The 17,007-nt window shown below is 41.6% G+C and overlaps 1 protein-coding gene across 2 annotated transcripts in view; it reads right to left on the bottom strand.

Annotated features, from left to right (window-relative positions):
* The window catches only part of LOC131827183 (CD302 antigen), a 133,214-nt gene extending 132,627 nt beyond the window's left edge, over positions 1 to 587 (bottom strand). The window contains exon 1 of one of the 2 annotated variants that reach the window (XM_059167247.1): positions 409 to 587. In XM_059167247.1, the coding sequence (XP_059023230.1) occupies positions 409 to 502 (94 nt within the window). In that variant the 5' untranslated portion in view covers positions 503 to 587. The remainder of the gene's footprint in view (positions 1 to 408) is intronic. The other variant, XM_059167249.1, reaches the window with a different exon arrangement.
* Positions 588 to 17,007: the final 16,420 nt, after the last annotated feature.

The raw sequence follows: 17,007 nt of genomic DNA, 5'->3' as shown, positions 1-17,007 counted from the left end.
GAAGGGCGACACGGGCTAACTGGAGTTTGAGGGGTGCTGAGGAGCCTTTTACTCCCGGGAAGTGAGACTTTAGTGGCGAGAGGATCGGGAAGGGACAGGGGACCGGGAAGGGACAGGGGACCGGCGCAGAAGGCCGCGCGCCTTCTCTAAGGCGGCCTCTTCTTCCTCAGCTAGAAGAAGGGCCTGCCCCTCCACGACCCACCCCGCCGTCCGCCCGGAGTCCGAGGGCCACGGAGTGCCTTCTCCCCAGACCTCCCCTTCGGCTGGGTCACTTGTTGGGCTCCAGACCCCCGAGGCAAGCAGAGGTGACGAGACCCGGAGCCCTGCCGGACCCGAACTCAGGAAAGCCTGCAGACTCCACAACGTCGAGAGCCGCAGCCGCCGGCGGGCTGGCGCGCCCGCTGTTACCTGTACGACCAGAGGGCTCCGCCAGACCGAAGCTCCTGAGGAGCAGCACGAGGAGCTCCGCGGCGCGGCGAAGGGTCGTCCAGCGCCTCCTCATCCTGAGCCGGCCCGAGCTGTCCAACCTGGTCTTCAGGCGCACGCGGCACCCTCCCCTCCCGGTGCGTCCAGCCTGCGCTTTTGCCGCCAGCCTCCCCGGGGGGTCCTGCCCCGCCCCCTCCGCCCTTGGCCAATCAGGCGCGGCGGGGCGGGGCAAGGGCGTGGAATTAGTGGCGGGAAGACAGCCAGCTGAGAGGCTCACCTTCTGGAGGACCGACCCGCGGAGAGGCAGGAATTGCGCGCGGGGCGAGAGGGCGGGGGTCGCGCAGACTACCGGGCTTGGGGGTCCTGGCTCCCGCCTTTTCGTCAGTAAAGTTGAGGAGACGCGGCACTTGCTGGGACTTGACAGCACCGTGCTGGTGGGTTGGGTCTGTTGAGGACCTTGTTCTCTGTGTAGTTCACTTCCGTGTGGGAGGACTTCATTGCCCCGCAGGGCTGGAAAGGCAACCACATCCTCTCGGTCCCCAAAGCGGAAGTCTGCACCCGTAGGGTTGCTCCCGCGGTCAAGCTAAAGAATCCAGGTGTCCTTGGTTGCGTCTCGTGAGTTCCGAGAACGCCAACAAAGGCGCAGTAATGGCACGCTGCAGTTCCGCCGCAATTGTTAAAGAATTACAAGCAAGAGCTGTTTGAGTGACCCTACCATCAACACTTCCAACGATTTAGGCCTTATAACCATCTGATCTTCGCACGTAAGCTCTTTTCTTAATAATTAAATGAGAACCACCACCACCACCATCATCATCATCTGTAGAAATGTACAAGTCTGCACCCCAAACCAGCAATGTGAGAGTAATACTTATCCTCTCCCTGTGGGATCTGCAGTCATTACCAATAGGCTGACCTAAGTTGCCTGGGTGTGAATGCCTTCTAATTTCAAACCTCATAAAAGCACACGGTGTGTGTCCAGAATCACCTTCGTTGCTGTCCCCCAAGAGTGAATTCTTCCACAAGCAGAGGAGCATCTAGGTTACCTTTCCTGATTCCAACCACCAAGGCTTCGCTGATGGCTCCCAAATCTGCCTTGGTCGGTTCTCTACCTCCCTATCTGGACCTTTTAGTTCCGTAGGTATATTAAGCACTTGGCCATTATAGGGATGGGCATCTCCCAGGATAAGATAAAAATACAACATCCCTGCCTGCTCAAGTTTACTGGGTACTGGGGTAGACTGAGGCACACACAGTTTAACTCAGGGCAGAATGAATGGGGAGACTGGACAAAGCTTCAAGGAAGACAACACCTAAACTGGGCCTTGGGCAGTGGGTAGAAATTTGATCATGCACAGCTGCTTAGAGAAAAATAATGACAGAACGGCAGGAAATACAAAGCAGTATCTGAAGAGGTCAGTCCAGTATGGCCACCCTGCAGGGTGCACGTGTGCACGTGTGTGTGTGTGTGTTGAAGGTAGTTGTGGTGGAGGCTTTAGTGAAAATGACAACAGAGAGGTGAATTGTGACTATTTTGTGAAGTGCATTGAATATGATGTGAAAGACATTGGTTTGATTCTCTAGAACTGGCTGGTGGAAAGTTCTGAGTAAAACAATCTGCATTTGTGACTGCTTGCCTTTCTGATCCTGCCCAGCCTGGAGCTAGTTGAGGGCAGGGGTTTTACCTTCTCATTATACCTTCTTACATTGAGCACCAGGCCTGACCTCAGAGTAAGCTCTCTATACATATGAATTTACTTAATTAATAAATTCCTATAATCACCACTTTAAGGTAGGGCTGCAAGAGCTCCTGCTTGCATTATGTTGCAGTAATTTCTCAACTGAACTTCCTGCCAGCAATTTCCCTCTCAGGCAAAGGAATCTTTTTTTTTTTTTTTTAAGATTTTATTTATTTATTTGACAGAGTTTACAAGTAGACAGAGAGGCAGGCAGAGAGAGAGGAAGGGAAGCAGGCTCCCTGCTGAGCAGAGAGCCTGATGCGGGGCTTGAAGCAGGGCTCGATCCCAGAACCCTGGGATCATGACCTGGGCCAAAGGCAGAGGCTTTAACCCACTGAGCCACCCAGGTGCCCCCAAGCAAAGGAATCTTTTTTTTTTTTTTTTTTTAATTTTTTATTTTTTATAAACATATATTTTTTATATACATATATTTTTATCCCCAGGTCTGTGAATCACCAGGTTTACACACTTCACAGCACTCACCAAATCACATACCCTCCCCAATGTCCATAATCCCACCCCCTTCTCCCCAACCCCCTCCCCCCGGCAACCCTCAGTTTGTTTTGTGAGATTAAGAGTCACTTATGGTTTGTCTCCCTCCCAATCCCATCTTGTTTCATTTATTCTTCTACCCACTTAAGCCTCCATGTTGCATCACCACTTCCTCATATCAGGGAGATCATATGATAGTTGTCTTTCTCTGCTTGACTTATTTCGCTAAGCATGATACGCTCTAGTTCCATCCATGTTGTTGCAAATGGCAAGATTTCATTTCTTTTGATGGCTGCATAGTATTCCATTGTGTATATATACCACATCTTCTTGATCCATTCATCTGTTGATGGACATCTAGGTTCTTTCCATAGTTTGGCTATTGTGGACATTGCTGCTATAAACATTCGGGTGCATGTGTCCCTTTGGATCACTACATTTGTATCTTTAGGGTAAATACCCAATAGTGCAATTGCTGGGTCATAGGGCAGTTCTATTTTCAACATTTTGAGGAACCTCCATGCCCAAGCAAAGGAATCTTAAACACTGTTTGGAACATGTCACCTTTCTTCTACTCACATCCTTTCAGTGCTAACTGGGAGTTCAGGGGGGACTTTGAACCCCTGAAATAACATACTGCTTTATGAATACACTTTAAAAATTTTTTTTGAGAAAGAGAAGAGGTCCAGGGCATCCATGAGAGTCTCAAAGAAGCCCAAAATACAAGAAGAAAACTTATGTAGGGTAAAGCAAGCCCCCCTACAATTTGAACTTTTACTTTTAATTACCTTCCTATGTCATGCCTTGGTTCAAGCAACCTGTCTGATCTGTCTTGCCTTTTCCTATATCTTCCCATTTATCCATATTTTCTCCAATCTAGAATGCCTCTTTTCCCTCTATCTTGTCTTAGTCCTACCCTTCCAGTTAAGACTCTGCTCAAATCTCATATTTTACATAAAATGTCTCTCAGAAGATCCCTAACCCTTGGGATTCCAAACATCTAGATAATGTTGTACACTGTGTTCATTTGGCATTTAAAATGTATGTCTCCTGCTGCTTGAGTAGTTGCCCCTTACTTGCGGTTTTGCTTTCTGTGGTTTCAGTTACCCTCAGTCAACCACAGTGCAGATGATCCTTCTTCTGATGTGTGGTCAAAAGGTCAATAATCATGTCACTACATCATTCAGCTCATTTCATCTTATCATGTAGTCATCTTATAAGTTCCCGTCATCACTAGGAGGATGAGTATAGTATAATATCTTGAAAAAGAAAGAAAGAAGAGAGATGACATTCACGTAATTTTATTGCAGTATGTTGTTATAAGTGTTCACTTTTTATTACTAGTTACTGTTATTAATCTCTTAATCATACCTAATTTATAAATAAAGCTTTATCATTATTATGTATAGGAAAAATATAGTATATATAGGGGTTGATCCCATCCTTGGTTTCAGGCATCTGCTGGGCTCTTAAAACATATTCCCCATGGATAAGGGGGAGACTACTGTACTTTTTCTGTAGTTACATGTGCACTGATCTCCACCTAGCATATATGTCTTAAATAACTATTTATTGCCTATGGTGACAATAACAACCTATTTATCCTTCAGGTCTCACCTTGAATGTTACTTCCTCAAGGAAATCTTTCTTGACTCTGCAGTCAACTTCCCTGTGATAGGTTCTCAATGCGTCCCACACTTTGTCTTGATAGTATTTAGCATAGCTGGATTAAACAGTTATGTACTCACTCACTTGTGTAATGTCAATCTCCTTTTCCAGGCTGCAGGATGCATGAGGGCAGTGTCTGTTTAGATACTTCTATGTTTCCAGTAACTGGACTGTGATTTGTTGACTGAATGATTGAATAAATATATAGTAAGTGCCCCTTAAAGGATAAATAAATAAATAAATACCTGGTAAATGCCTGGTGCAGGAGGTCTAGGCATTTTTAAAAGGGAAAAATCAGCTGGGTTGGATGGGTGGGAAGGTCTTCAAGCACCAGGATGAATGTCCTTGGATGAGTAACAGTCAGTAGATAGAGGTGTTGGGGAAGACACCACATGGCTGAGGCAATGATGCGAGCAAAATAACAGACATCTGCCAACCGCCAGGTGCCAGGCCGTTGTGCTGAGCATTTCCTGTGTGCTCTTGTATCTGATAATCAGCCTATGAATGAAATATAATCCTTATTTTATAGATGTGGAAACTGAGACAACATAAACAAGATTGATATAACTAGGCCAAGGTCAATAGATAAGTGAGAATACCAAAATGGAAATCTAACTATAGAACTTCCATGAATGTGTGAGAGTGTTAGTATTATTTTATTCCTAGTCATAGTTAGGAAGGGGGAACATGGGCTTTTAGATTTCTTTTTTTTTTTTTAAAGATTTTATTTACTTATTTGACAGACAGAGATCACAAGTAGGCAGAGAGGCAGGCAGAGAGAGGGGGGAGAAAGCAGGCTCCCTGCTGAGCAGAGAGCCCAATGTGGGGCTCGATCCCAAGACTCTGGGATCATGACCAGAGCCGAAGGCAGAGGCTTTAACCCACTGAGCCATCCAGGCGCCCTGGGCTTTGGGATTTCTAAAGTGAAGTTTTTAATTATAAAATGTGTCATACCTATAAAAGAGTAGCTAGACTCTGGGCCTCCTCCTGATCGTGTCCACCTTACTGACACACAGAGGTAACCCTTCCTCAGAGTTATCATTCCTTTCTTTATAGTTTCCCCCTATATGATTCATTCCTTAAATCATCTATACAACTTTGCAAGTCTTTGAATTTTATGTAAGTAGAATCATTTCACCTTTTGGGGGGTACTTATCTTTTTTTGCTCAAAATCATGCCTGTGACATTCATCTATATTGGTGTGTGTAGATACAGTTTGTTCATTTTTATGCAATGTTCCTTTATAAGAATAAATCACACTTTATCCATTCTCTTGCTGATGGACATTTGAGTAGGTTCCAGTTGGGTAATGTGCTATAGTTAGCAAAGCTTCTGTGAACATTGTTGTATATGTCTCCTGGTGCACATGGCTAGATTTTCCTGAGAATGTGTTCTTAGAAGTGGAATTCCTAGAGCATATGGTATGTTCAGCACCCACACCATTAGACAATGCCAATGTGCTTTCTAGTTTGCGCTCCCAGTAGTATGTACAAACATTCCTGCTGCTGAATATCCTCAATACTTGGCATCTTAATAGTTTTGGCGGGGAGCAAAATGGTATCTCATTGTAGTTTAAGGTTGGATTTTTCTGATTACTAATGCCATTGAACGTGTTTTCCTATGTTTATTGGTTATTTGTATTTAATTTTCCAGTTTATACTCAGATTATTTGCCTGTTTTCTCTTAGATCCGCTTTTTGCCCTCCCCTGCTTTGAACCTCAAAGGCCTACTCTGCATTCTCAGGCTCCCTTTTTCACTGCGTTCTGGTTAGGTTCAGCCAATCAGAGTTACTGGCAGGAAATGGAAGTTTGGGAGGGGGAAAGCCCAAAGTGTATTCTCCTCTATGCTTTGGGAGCATGTCAAGCAGTGGCTGTGTCTCTTCTATAGTTTTAGCTCATACCTGGCAGCCCCACCCTTTGTGCTCCAGTTCCTATCAGGCAACCGTGCTCTGCTTCCAGCATGTTTGGGTGGTTCCTTTTCCAAGGTTCTAGCTCCCACAGGGTAGCCCAAGCTCCTATTTGGATAACACTAGCGCTTCTCTTTTCCTCAGGTCCCAGGGGTAGTAGTAGCTTCTTGTAATTGGTACTTTCTAGATAACCTCACTGGCACTTATTTTTAGGTCGTTCAGTATCTCTGTAAGATGTTATTTCATTATATTAAATGTCTTCTATTGAACTACCTCACATGGGTTTTGTTCTCTTTACTGGACCTTGGTGATACTGATTTAACATACGAAAGAACTGTACCTGAGACAGCATCCAAAACTGAGTAAGATGTGAACAAGAGAAATTACAAATGGAGCGTATTCAACTACATGAGGAGTCGTGGCATAAAGAAAGCTAGTATGGGGACATCTGGGTGGGTCAGTTCATTAAGCATTTGCCTTTGGCTCAGGTCATCATCATCCCAGGGTCTTGGAATCAAGTCCCACATTGGGCTCCTTTGCTCAGCAAAGAGCGTGCTTCTCCCTCTGCCTGATGCTATCCCTGCTTCTGGTCTCTCTCCCTGACAAAGAAATAAAATCTTTAAAAAAATAAAAAAGAAAGAAAGAGAGAAAGAAGGCCAGGCAGTGTGGGATGCATTTTAACTGCAATTTTGATGATGCACACAGATGATCCCAGGTGTAGTAAGGAGGCCCCAGGGGGCCCAAGCAAGGGCTTGGTCTAAAAATAAATTTTAAATAATTCCCATAGTGCTGTGATAATAAAGATTTGTATTTATTCCTAGTTATAACTAAACTCATGAGGACTATAATCATGGATACAGACCCCAAAGGGCAAATATAAGGTTGTAATTCACCCACTTAAAAAACAAAAGACAAAATTAAACAATTGCTTTTATTAAAATAAACAACTTACTTGGCAGACTTTAAATTGTAGAATTCTCAGATGAGGAAATGTTCCATCAGTATGTCTACAGAACATTGACAGAAGGAACTGGAAAGGAGCCAATGATTCCTACTCATTCACTTCCTCAGCTTAACCTCACGCACAGACACCAAGGAACTATGGAATTACAGAGTTCACAGATAATTCTGGAGTCCATCATCTGCCCTCCCATTTTATGGACAAGGAAACCAAAGTTCAGAGGGTTCAGTGACCTTTGTTGATATTAGGAGCGCAAGAGAGGTTAGATGCAGACCCCTGAGATTCGTGAGAAGACTCCCAAAACACCAATGAGAGCACCTTAGGGCTGCTTACCTGTCTCTGATAGAAGCAGGGGTGAAATTTTCTTGTGAGGTGATGATGCAAGTGTGGGTCATAGGTTAAGAGGACGCTGGTGTTGATAAGACTTGTGTACTTGGTAGGAGAGTATTACAAAGATCTGTAGTGTGTTTTGATCAAGAGTACAACACCTCAAGCACGGTGGGAATTCCCTAGGAAACATTTTTATCAAAGGTGTGTTCTCTGGAAAATAAGGAAATAATTTTAATGGTACAGACGATTTTCTAGATGTGGGAAATGTGATGAAGGATTAAGTTTTTTTTTTTTTTTAATTTTATTTATTTATTTGACAGAGAGAAATCACAAGTAGACGGAGAGGCAGGCACAGAGAGAGAGAGAGGGAAGCAGGCTCCCTGCTGAGCAGAGAGCCCGATGCGGGACTCGATCCCAGGACCCTGAGATCATGACCTGAGCCGAAGGCAGCGGCTTAACCCACTGAGCCACCCAGGCGCCCCTAGGATTAAGTTTTGATATTGGCGTGCATTCACTCTGTTTTGGCAGGGAGGCAAGAATGAGGGTGATATGTTTGCTTTTTACTTGTGTAATTGGAAGTTCTTTCCTCAGAATAACCAAATCCATTGCTAAAATCTGTTCTAAGAAAACAACAGTACAAATGATAAATAACCTACGCCCGGGAGTCCTTGCTCCTCAGGGAAACTGGTCAGGTTTATACTTTAGAACAATTATTTTCCTGACTTTAGCAGAAGGTAGTGAAGAAACCAGAGTGTGATGTGACTCTCCTTCAAAGCTGACTCATAACTCAGGACCACCTAACTTGTTAGTTAAGGGTAAAGTTAAGATACCTTACCTTAATTAAGGTTACCTTAGTTTAGGTAAGAATGCTGGCTGACTTTTATTTATTTATTTTTTGTTATTGGGTTTTTTTAAATCTTTTTTTTTTAAATTTCTTTTCAGCATAACAGAATTCATTGTTTATGCACCACATTCAGTGCTCCATGCAATACACGCCCTCCATAGTACCCACCACTTGGCTCCCCCAACCTCCCACCCCCTACCCCTTCAAAACCCTCAGATTGTTGACTTTTAGAAACACTTAAGAAGTTTGATAGTGTGACTCCTAAGAAATTTTAGTACTGAGAGCTACGACACTATTTAGTACTGAGAGGTATTACTGTATTTACCAGTTTTACCATTATTCACCCTTTGTCAACTCACTATCTCCATGAAGCAGATGGGCCAAATTTCTCCTTTCGAAGACCTAATTCCATCTCCTTGTAGGCCTCCTCCAGGAAGCAAAATGTGCCTCTTACTTTGCTGGTAGGCTAGAGGCCATTTAATGTGAGTTCACCAGGCTCTATTTTTCCTCTCTCTAACTCATCTTTATCTCAGCCTTGGAGGAAAAGTCAGACCTCTTTTTCTTAACATAACTTCTTTTGTGTTCCCAACCACATTCTTCCCCTGTGTAGTATTTTTTAGTTTCTCCCTTTCCATGAATTATAAGAAGAGAGACTCTGAGCATGTTTTAAACTTCTTATTTTTATTTTTTCTTTTAAATTTTAAAAAGATTTTATTTATCTATTCAAGAGAGAGAGAGAGAGAACATGAGCAGAGGGAGAGGGAGAGAGAGAGAGAAACAGACTCTTTGCTGAGTAGGGAGCCCAATGCAGGGCTTAATCCCAGAACCCTGGGATCATGACCTGAGCTGAAAGTAAAAGCTTAACCAACTGAGCCACCCAAGTGCCCCCTATTTTCTTTTTTTTAACTATAGAATATAAAAACTATACCCGGAGTAGAGAGCATAGTGTAATGAATTTACTGTTCCCATCACCTTCTTCAACAGTTATCAATACATGATCAGTCTTCTTTCATCTCTACTCTGACCCACTCTTTACTCCTTTCAGATTATTTTGAAACAAATCTCAGACATCAAGTATTTCATCTGTAAACATGTCAGTATGCATCTCTAAAAGATAAGATCTGGTAAACACATAGCCACTATACATGATCTCACCTAAAAAACAATGACAAGATTTCTTTAATACTGTTTAATACCTAATTGGTGTTCACGTTTCCCCAATTATCTTATAAATGTTACCGTTTTGTTTTTATAATGTGTTTGAATCAGGATCTAAATAAGGTTTTAACATTGATACTGGTTGAGATTTCTCTTAAGAATATTTAAATCTGGGGCGCCTGGGTGGCTCAGTGGGTTAAGCCGCTGCCTTCGGCTCAGGTCATGATCTCAGGGTCCTGGGATCGAGTCCCGCATCGGGCTCTGTGCTCAGCAGGGAGCCTGCTTCCTCCTCTCTCTCTCTCTGCCTGCTTCTCTGCCTACTTGTGATCTCTCTCTGTCGAATAAATAAATAAAATCTTTAAAAAAAAAAAAAAAAAGAATATTTAAATCTCTAGGCACCCTGTCTTTCCATTCTTTTCCCCTTGTAATTGTGTGAGAAAAAGCTGACGTGTTTGTAGAATTTCCCAGAGTCTAGATTTTGATTACTGTATCAATGTTGTGTTAACATGTTCCATTATCCCTCATAGCTCTTATACATTAGGAGTAGGCTTTATGAGACTCAGATTCAATATATTCTTGACAGTGCTATTTCATATGGGCTGTGCTTTCCAGTCAGGAGACCCATAATGTGATTTTTTTTTCATTGTTTGGTGGTATTATCAGCCATTGATGATCATTACTGGGATCATTAAGAGTTAGAAAACAGATATTATATTCTAACATTTTTTCTTCATTTATTAGCTGGATGCTTCTATAAAAAATAACTTTCCCTTATCAACAGGTTGGTTACCCAGAGGTACAAATCATATAGGAAACTTGATTCTTCCTTTTATTGATCAGTTTTGAAAGTATAAGGAAGTGGTTCATTCATAGCAGCTTCTAAAGGCAACCAATGAGGTTTTATTTTTTTAATTATCATTTATTTGTATTTGCTGTCTTCCAATCTTTCAATGTGCAGTTTCATTTATTATATTTATTGATGCTCTACTTTGGCAGGGGGAGACATCCATAGGAATCTTTCATGGTTTCCTCATGAACTAAAAATAACAGGATGTCTCAGTCTCAACCTGTATGTTTCTTGTCCCAGACCTGGAATCAGCCACTTCTCTAAAGATGTTTGCTTCCTTTTAGTAGGAAATGGTAGAGACCACAACTGGGTGCTGGGACTATTCTTTCTTGATAGGTTGGTCCTCATTTCCATCACGAGTTTTGAAACCAGACATGTGGATTTGAGTCCTCACCCCACCTCTTGCCAGCTGGGTTCTTAAGCAAGATACTTACTGCTGATGGTAGAAATGCTCTTTTATTTTTTTATTTTGAAATGCAACATATATGAAAAAATATGTAAAGCATAAATGTGTAGTATAATAAATACAAAGGGAATATCTATGTAACCACCACCTAGGCCAAAAATATATAACATTTCCACAGACAATGTCTATGTCGCTTTTTTTTTTTTTTTAATCACATATCCCTTGATCCTCTCTAGAGGCAGTCACGATTTATACTTTTATGGTTATAATGTCCTTACTTTACTTTATAATTGGATCTCTTACAAATAGACCCCTTAGGGTTGCCTGTTTTGGAAGTACATATAGGTGGATTCATGATCTGTGTATTTTTTTTGTATCTAATTTCTTTTGCTCAACACTGTACTTGTAAGATTTATTCACATTTTGTGTAGCTGTGTTTTTTTTTTCATTTTTGTTGCTATATATATCTCATTGTATGAACATATTGAAATGTGTTTATCTGTTTGATGATTCCAGTTTTTGAAAAATATAAATAAGGCACTTTGATCATTGTGCAAATATATTGTTTAATTAATTAATTAATTTTTAAAAATAAACATCTAACGTATTTTTATCCCCAGGGGTACAGGTCTGTGAATCGCCAGGTTTACACACTTCACAGCACTCATCATAGCACATACCCTCCCCAATGTTCATATCCCCACCACCCTCTCCCGTCCCCCCTCCCCACAGCAACCCTCAGTCTGTTTTTTGAGATTGAGTCATTAATGATTTGTCTCCCTCCCAATCCCATCTTCTGTCATTTTTTCTTTCCCTACCCCCAGCCCCCCCACATTGCATCTCCACTTCCTCATATCAGGGAAATCATATGATAGTTGTATTTCTCTGATTGACTTATTTCGCTAAGCACAATACCCTCTAGTTCCATTCACGTCGTCGCAAATGGCAAGATTTCATTTCTTTTGATGGCTGCATAGTATTCCATTGTGTATATATACCACATCTTCTTTATCCATTCATCTGTTGATGGACATCTAGGTTCTTTCCATAGTTTGGCTATTGTGGACATTGCTGCTATAAACATTTGGGTGCATGTGCCCCTTCGGAGCACCACATTTGTATCTTTAGGATATATACCCAGTAGTGCAATCGCTGGGTCATAGGGTAGCTCTATTTTCAGTTTTTTGAGGAACCTCCACACTGTTTTCCAGAGTGGTTGCACCAGCTTGTGCAAATATTTTGATGTACAAATGCATGCATTTGTTTTGAGTATTTCTCTGCTCAGCGGGGAGCCTGCTTTCTCCTCTCTCTCTCTGCCCTCCTCTCTGCCTGCCTTTCTGACCTGAGCCGAACTGTTTTGCTAGTTTACTATGTAAGAAAAAGACTCCATTGGGCTTTCTGTTTCTCTACTTAAAGACAAAAGAAAGAGCTAAGATGTGCAGGGGTTACTTTAACCTGTGTAGTGAAAAACTGCAAACACAGGAATAAGTCCTTGTAGTTTCCTCTTTCCTGCCTCTTCTTTTGGAAATCGTATTGTTCTCTGAAATCTATTTCAAAGAAGCCTCTTCCTTGAAGCCAACCCTGATTCCATTAGCTAGAATGAGAATGCTTGATAGGTTTCCCTTTGTATTATAATTATGTTCAGACTTATCATCCCCATTGGAGCAGACACCAAGTCTTTTTTTTTTTTTTTTTTTTAAGATTTATTTATTTATTTATTTGACAGACAGAGATCACAAGTAGGGAGAGAGGCAGGCAGAAAGGCAGGCAGAGAGGCAGGCAGAGAGAGAGAGGAGGAAGCAGGCTCCCCGCTGAGCAGAGAGCCCCATGTGGGGCTCGATCCCAGGACCCTGGGATCATGACCTGAGCCGAAGGCAGAGGCTTTAACCCACTGAGCCACCCAGGCACCCCCAGACACCAAGTCTTAATGGTTTTTATTCCTTACTCTCTGGTACAATTCCTTTGAATGCAAAGAAAAGAAGCCTGTCAGGAAATAATGGATGATAATTCAAGAATAAAAACTAAAACCTTCATTTGGTTAGTAAAGGACACTGGGTTTTTCCCTTCCTTTTTGTGGGTAGAGTAGACCACTATGTTTTGTGAGGTCACCACCAAAAAGTCTGGGTAGAATATTTATGGCTACTTCTAATTCCAGTTCCTTCAAAGGTGCCTTGTATGTTTTGTGATTTCATTTATTGTATGACTGTTTTATGGTGTTACTATTATATTGTGATGTCTATGTGTAAGTTAAATAGTTATTGAGTCAAAGGGATTTTTAAATATTTTATTATTCTTACAGTAAAATAATATAGTCTGTAAATCACCTACCAGGTTGCTATATGCAATTTACAGAATGAAAGACACCTAACAATTCAAAAATTAAAAAACAGAATACAACCATAAATAAAGGTGTATACTGCGGCACCTGGGTGGCTCAGTGGGTTAAGCCTCTGCTTTTGGCTCAGGTCATGATCTCAGGGTCCTGAGATTGAGTCCCATATCAGGCTCTCTGCTCAGCAGGAAGCCTTTGCTTCCCCCTCTCTCTCTGCCTGCCTCTCTGCCTACTTGTGATCTCTGTCTGTCAAATAAATAAATAAAATCTTAAAGAAAAAAAGGTGTATGCTTCCTACTTTGTAAATAGCTGTAATTGGTCTCTGCCCCATAAGTGGTTAGACTTCCCCCTGTGAGTTAATAGAAAACCAAGGAAACACTGTTAAGGTTCTTAAATGTAGTTCAGCTTCACATTGCTCTTAGTGGAAAGGGTTGATTTCTGGAGCCTTTGTGTGTATGCACATGTGTGAGCAACATACGTGTGTATCCGTAGGTGTCTTTTCCCTATTGATACTGTCCTGCTAGGTTTGTTTCTTATATCTTTGCTTTTCTTTCTTTTTTTTTTTTATTAAAAAAATTTTTTTTAAAGATTTTATTTATTTATTTGTCAGGGATAGAGGGAGAGAGAGCAAGCGAGCATAGGCAGACAGAGAGGCAGGCAGAGGCAGAGGCAGAGGGAGAAGCAGGCTCCCTGCCAAGCAAGGAGCCCGATGTGGGACTCGATCCCAGGACACTGGGATCATGACCTGAGCCGAAGGCAGCTGCTTAACCAACTGAGCCACCCAGGCATCCCATATCTTTGCTTTTCATATTTTAGATGCTGCTTTATGATTGCAAATGGCACATCATCATTTCCACTCTGGGTACATAGAGCACTTTAAGTTCTCCAATTTGACATAGGGTTTGCAACTTTTGCCTTCACTTGTTATCCCTTTGCTGTATTTATGCCTAATAGGCATAACTCAGATGAATATGAATGTACTCTGGTCTAAGCTTCTACTTCTCACCCTCAGAGAGGTTGCCATGGCCTTGGCCAAAGCCCCTGTTAAAGGGCATACACAGGTTATGATCTTCTGTTCCACATGATCCTGTAACTCTGATCATAGCTGATTAAAGATGAACTCCTTCCTCAAAGACAACCAGTCTTTAAGTGGCTTAGCAGAGTATGAAATAGCATTTTCTGAGTTGGGTTCCTCAGAAACAGGTCTTAGGATGATTTGTCTGAATGTGCCCTGGTGAAAATCTGCAAATAAATCTAGAATTTGTTTACTGTCACAGGACTCTTGAGATATGAAATGTTTTCAGGAAAAAGTAGAGTAGTGGGCACATGGGACAGGGAAGGAAAGTAAGACAGAGAAGATGGATATCAAGCAAAACCCCACAGAAGATAACTTGAAATTCTGCAGAGCGGATTGGAGAGAAGTGATCACAGCACAGACAAACCCATCGGGGTGAGGGAGCTGAGGTATTTATACTCCCATACTCATCTATCATTAGTTAAGGGCTGAGCCTAGGTATATAAATTTCAAGGCACTGTCTGTTCTCTCTATACATGCAGAAAAAATTGTCCTCATGCAGCCTGAAGACAGCTCTTTGACAATGAGATGCAGGTGTTGGTTGTTGAGAGTTGTTAAAGCACTCCAGGACTGAAGTATACTAACATAGCACAGCCCTTAAAGGGGATCCGCACAGAGCACTATCAATGGGCCTGGTACAGGCCTGGTGTGAGAGGTTGCTGAACAGGGACTATTGTGATTCATGGAGCTAATTTGATCCTCTGTCTTAGGGATATGGATATGACATATACGGAGTCAGTAACAATTGAACAGGCAGCAGGATCCAGGAGCAAGAAGCAGGAGAATTGAAAAGAATAGAAACAAGTTTATAGAATTCATGCTCTTTGTGGGGGGACATGTGCTCTGGTTTCACTCAGCTTTACTCTCATTTCCCTCAGGAAGTAGGTATTTCCCTATTCTTTTTTTTTTTTTTAAGATTTTATTTATTTATTTGACAGAGAGAAATTACAAGTAGTCGGAGAGGCAGGCAGAGAGAGAGAGAGAGAGAGGAGGAAGCAGGCTCCCTGCTGAGCAGAGAGCCCGAGGCGGGACTCGATCCCAGGACCCTGAGATCATGACCTGAGTCGAAGGCAGCGGCTTAACCCACTGAGCCACCCAGGCGCCCAGGTATTTCTTTATTCTATCATTGCTCTTTCTAATGACAGAATACCTGAAATATAAAATAAAGATAAAAGAAATGACTCCCTCCAAAGAAACAGATGGCCAGATTCTTGGGTTCAACTACCTTATTATTCTGCTTCCTCTTTTCTCTCTTTTCCTCACTTATCCATGTTGGGTGAGGTGTGGATTTCACTTGGGATGACTAACTAGATTATTATTGAACTCATCCTTCTGTGATTTTCAGTATGAGTTGTGGGTTTCTCTGATGAATTAGTCTAGAAATTAAAGATGTGTTTGTAACATTTCTCTACCTCAGCAGGTAGTTGTTATAAACTGTGATTTGGCATCAATCCTTGGACTACAAATACCTCTGTCTCTCACACCCAGTCCCAAATTCCCCCATTTCTTATGCATTTGAGGTCAGCACATTGGAGTTGTTAAAATGAAAATGTTTTCTGGAAATAACCCATATCAGTTAATAGTCTATCCACATTCATATGCTCATGGGCAGTGATGTAGCTAAAGAAGTGCAAAACTGTACTTCTAACAGAACAATTATTTCTTACAATCTGAGATAACTCTCAAATCTGTCTCAGTAATGTGACTTGCTAGAGAGAGAACTTAAACGAGATAAATACTAAATTAGCACAAGAACTGCCCACTTAGTATTGAGGTAGATATTTTTGCCCCCAGGCTTGACAACTTTATTTCTGTGTCTGACAGAAGAGTAATAGTAGTACTATTTCTCTAGATAATGGTTAGGTATAAATGAGATCAGGGAAGGGGAAAATGATTTACAAAGCTAGTATAATCTGTGGAAACAAAAATAAAAACTAAAACAAAGCAGTTCATCTTGAAGTTCTTTATATGTGGAGTGGAATTCAGAATGTCAGGGAATCATGTCTCTCTAAACCAAATAGCTATACTCATGCCATTGCATATACTTTACCCAAGGCATCAACTTCCAATTGCAACAATATCTGAGAACTCTTCGGAGTAAGGATGACATGACTACATTCATTTTTTAAAAACACAATAATATTCATTAAGTAACATTTATTAAGCACCTACTTTGTGCCTTACTTTTCTTATGGGGCTTTAATAGTACCTACTACACTAAGATATAGTGAGAATTAAATGGGGGAGACATTTAGATTAGCACCTGGAGTAGTTCTAGTGTGTAATAGCTAAAATTTATTATTAAAATTGTTGGGTACTACAGTCACTACTGGAGATATTAAAAATGGACAAGATATGGTCCTTCTCTCCAAGGAGCTCCAAGACTAATGGAAATTGGACATGTGAAGAAGCATTTATGATTTGGTAGGATTTAGTGCAAAATAGAGACATGTGAATGCCAAGGTATTAGCTTAAAAGAACAGTTAATTTTGCATGAGTAGGTAATGAAGATTTTCCAGAATTAGGAGGCCATGGAGTAACATTTGATATTGCGCACTGATAGAGGCTGTCAAGTGAGAGTGAGTGGAGAGCCTTCTGGTAGTGAGACACAGTACAGTACATTTGGGAACTGGAGTGGATACCCAGGAGTGGAGCAAATTCTGTCTGCAGAAGAGGATACTGGATGGTAAGGTGGAGCTATGTCAGAAAAAGTTTCTCTGTGTAACATTGAGGAGCCTAGACTTTATTGTCCACTGAAAGGGTTTGACCAAAAACAATATCAAAAAAGATATAATCAGATTGACATTTTGAAGAGATGACAAG

This window comes from Mustela lutreola, chromosome 3 (assembly GCF_030435805.1).
Source record: "Mustela lutreola isolate mMusLut2 chromosome 3, mMusLut2.pri, whole genome shotgun sequence".
NCBI lineage: Eukaryota > Metazoa > Chordata > Mammalia > Carnivora > Mustelidae > Mustela > Mustela lutreola.
Note: the sequence above shows the minus strand (reverse complement) of the source record. Positions and strands in the feature narration are given on the sequence as shown.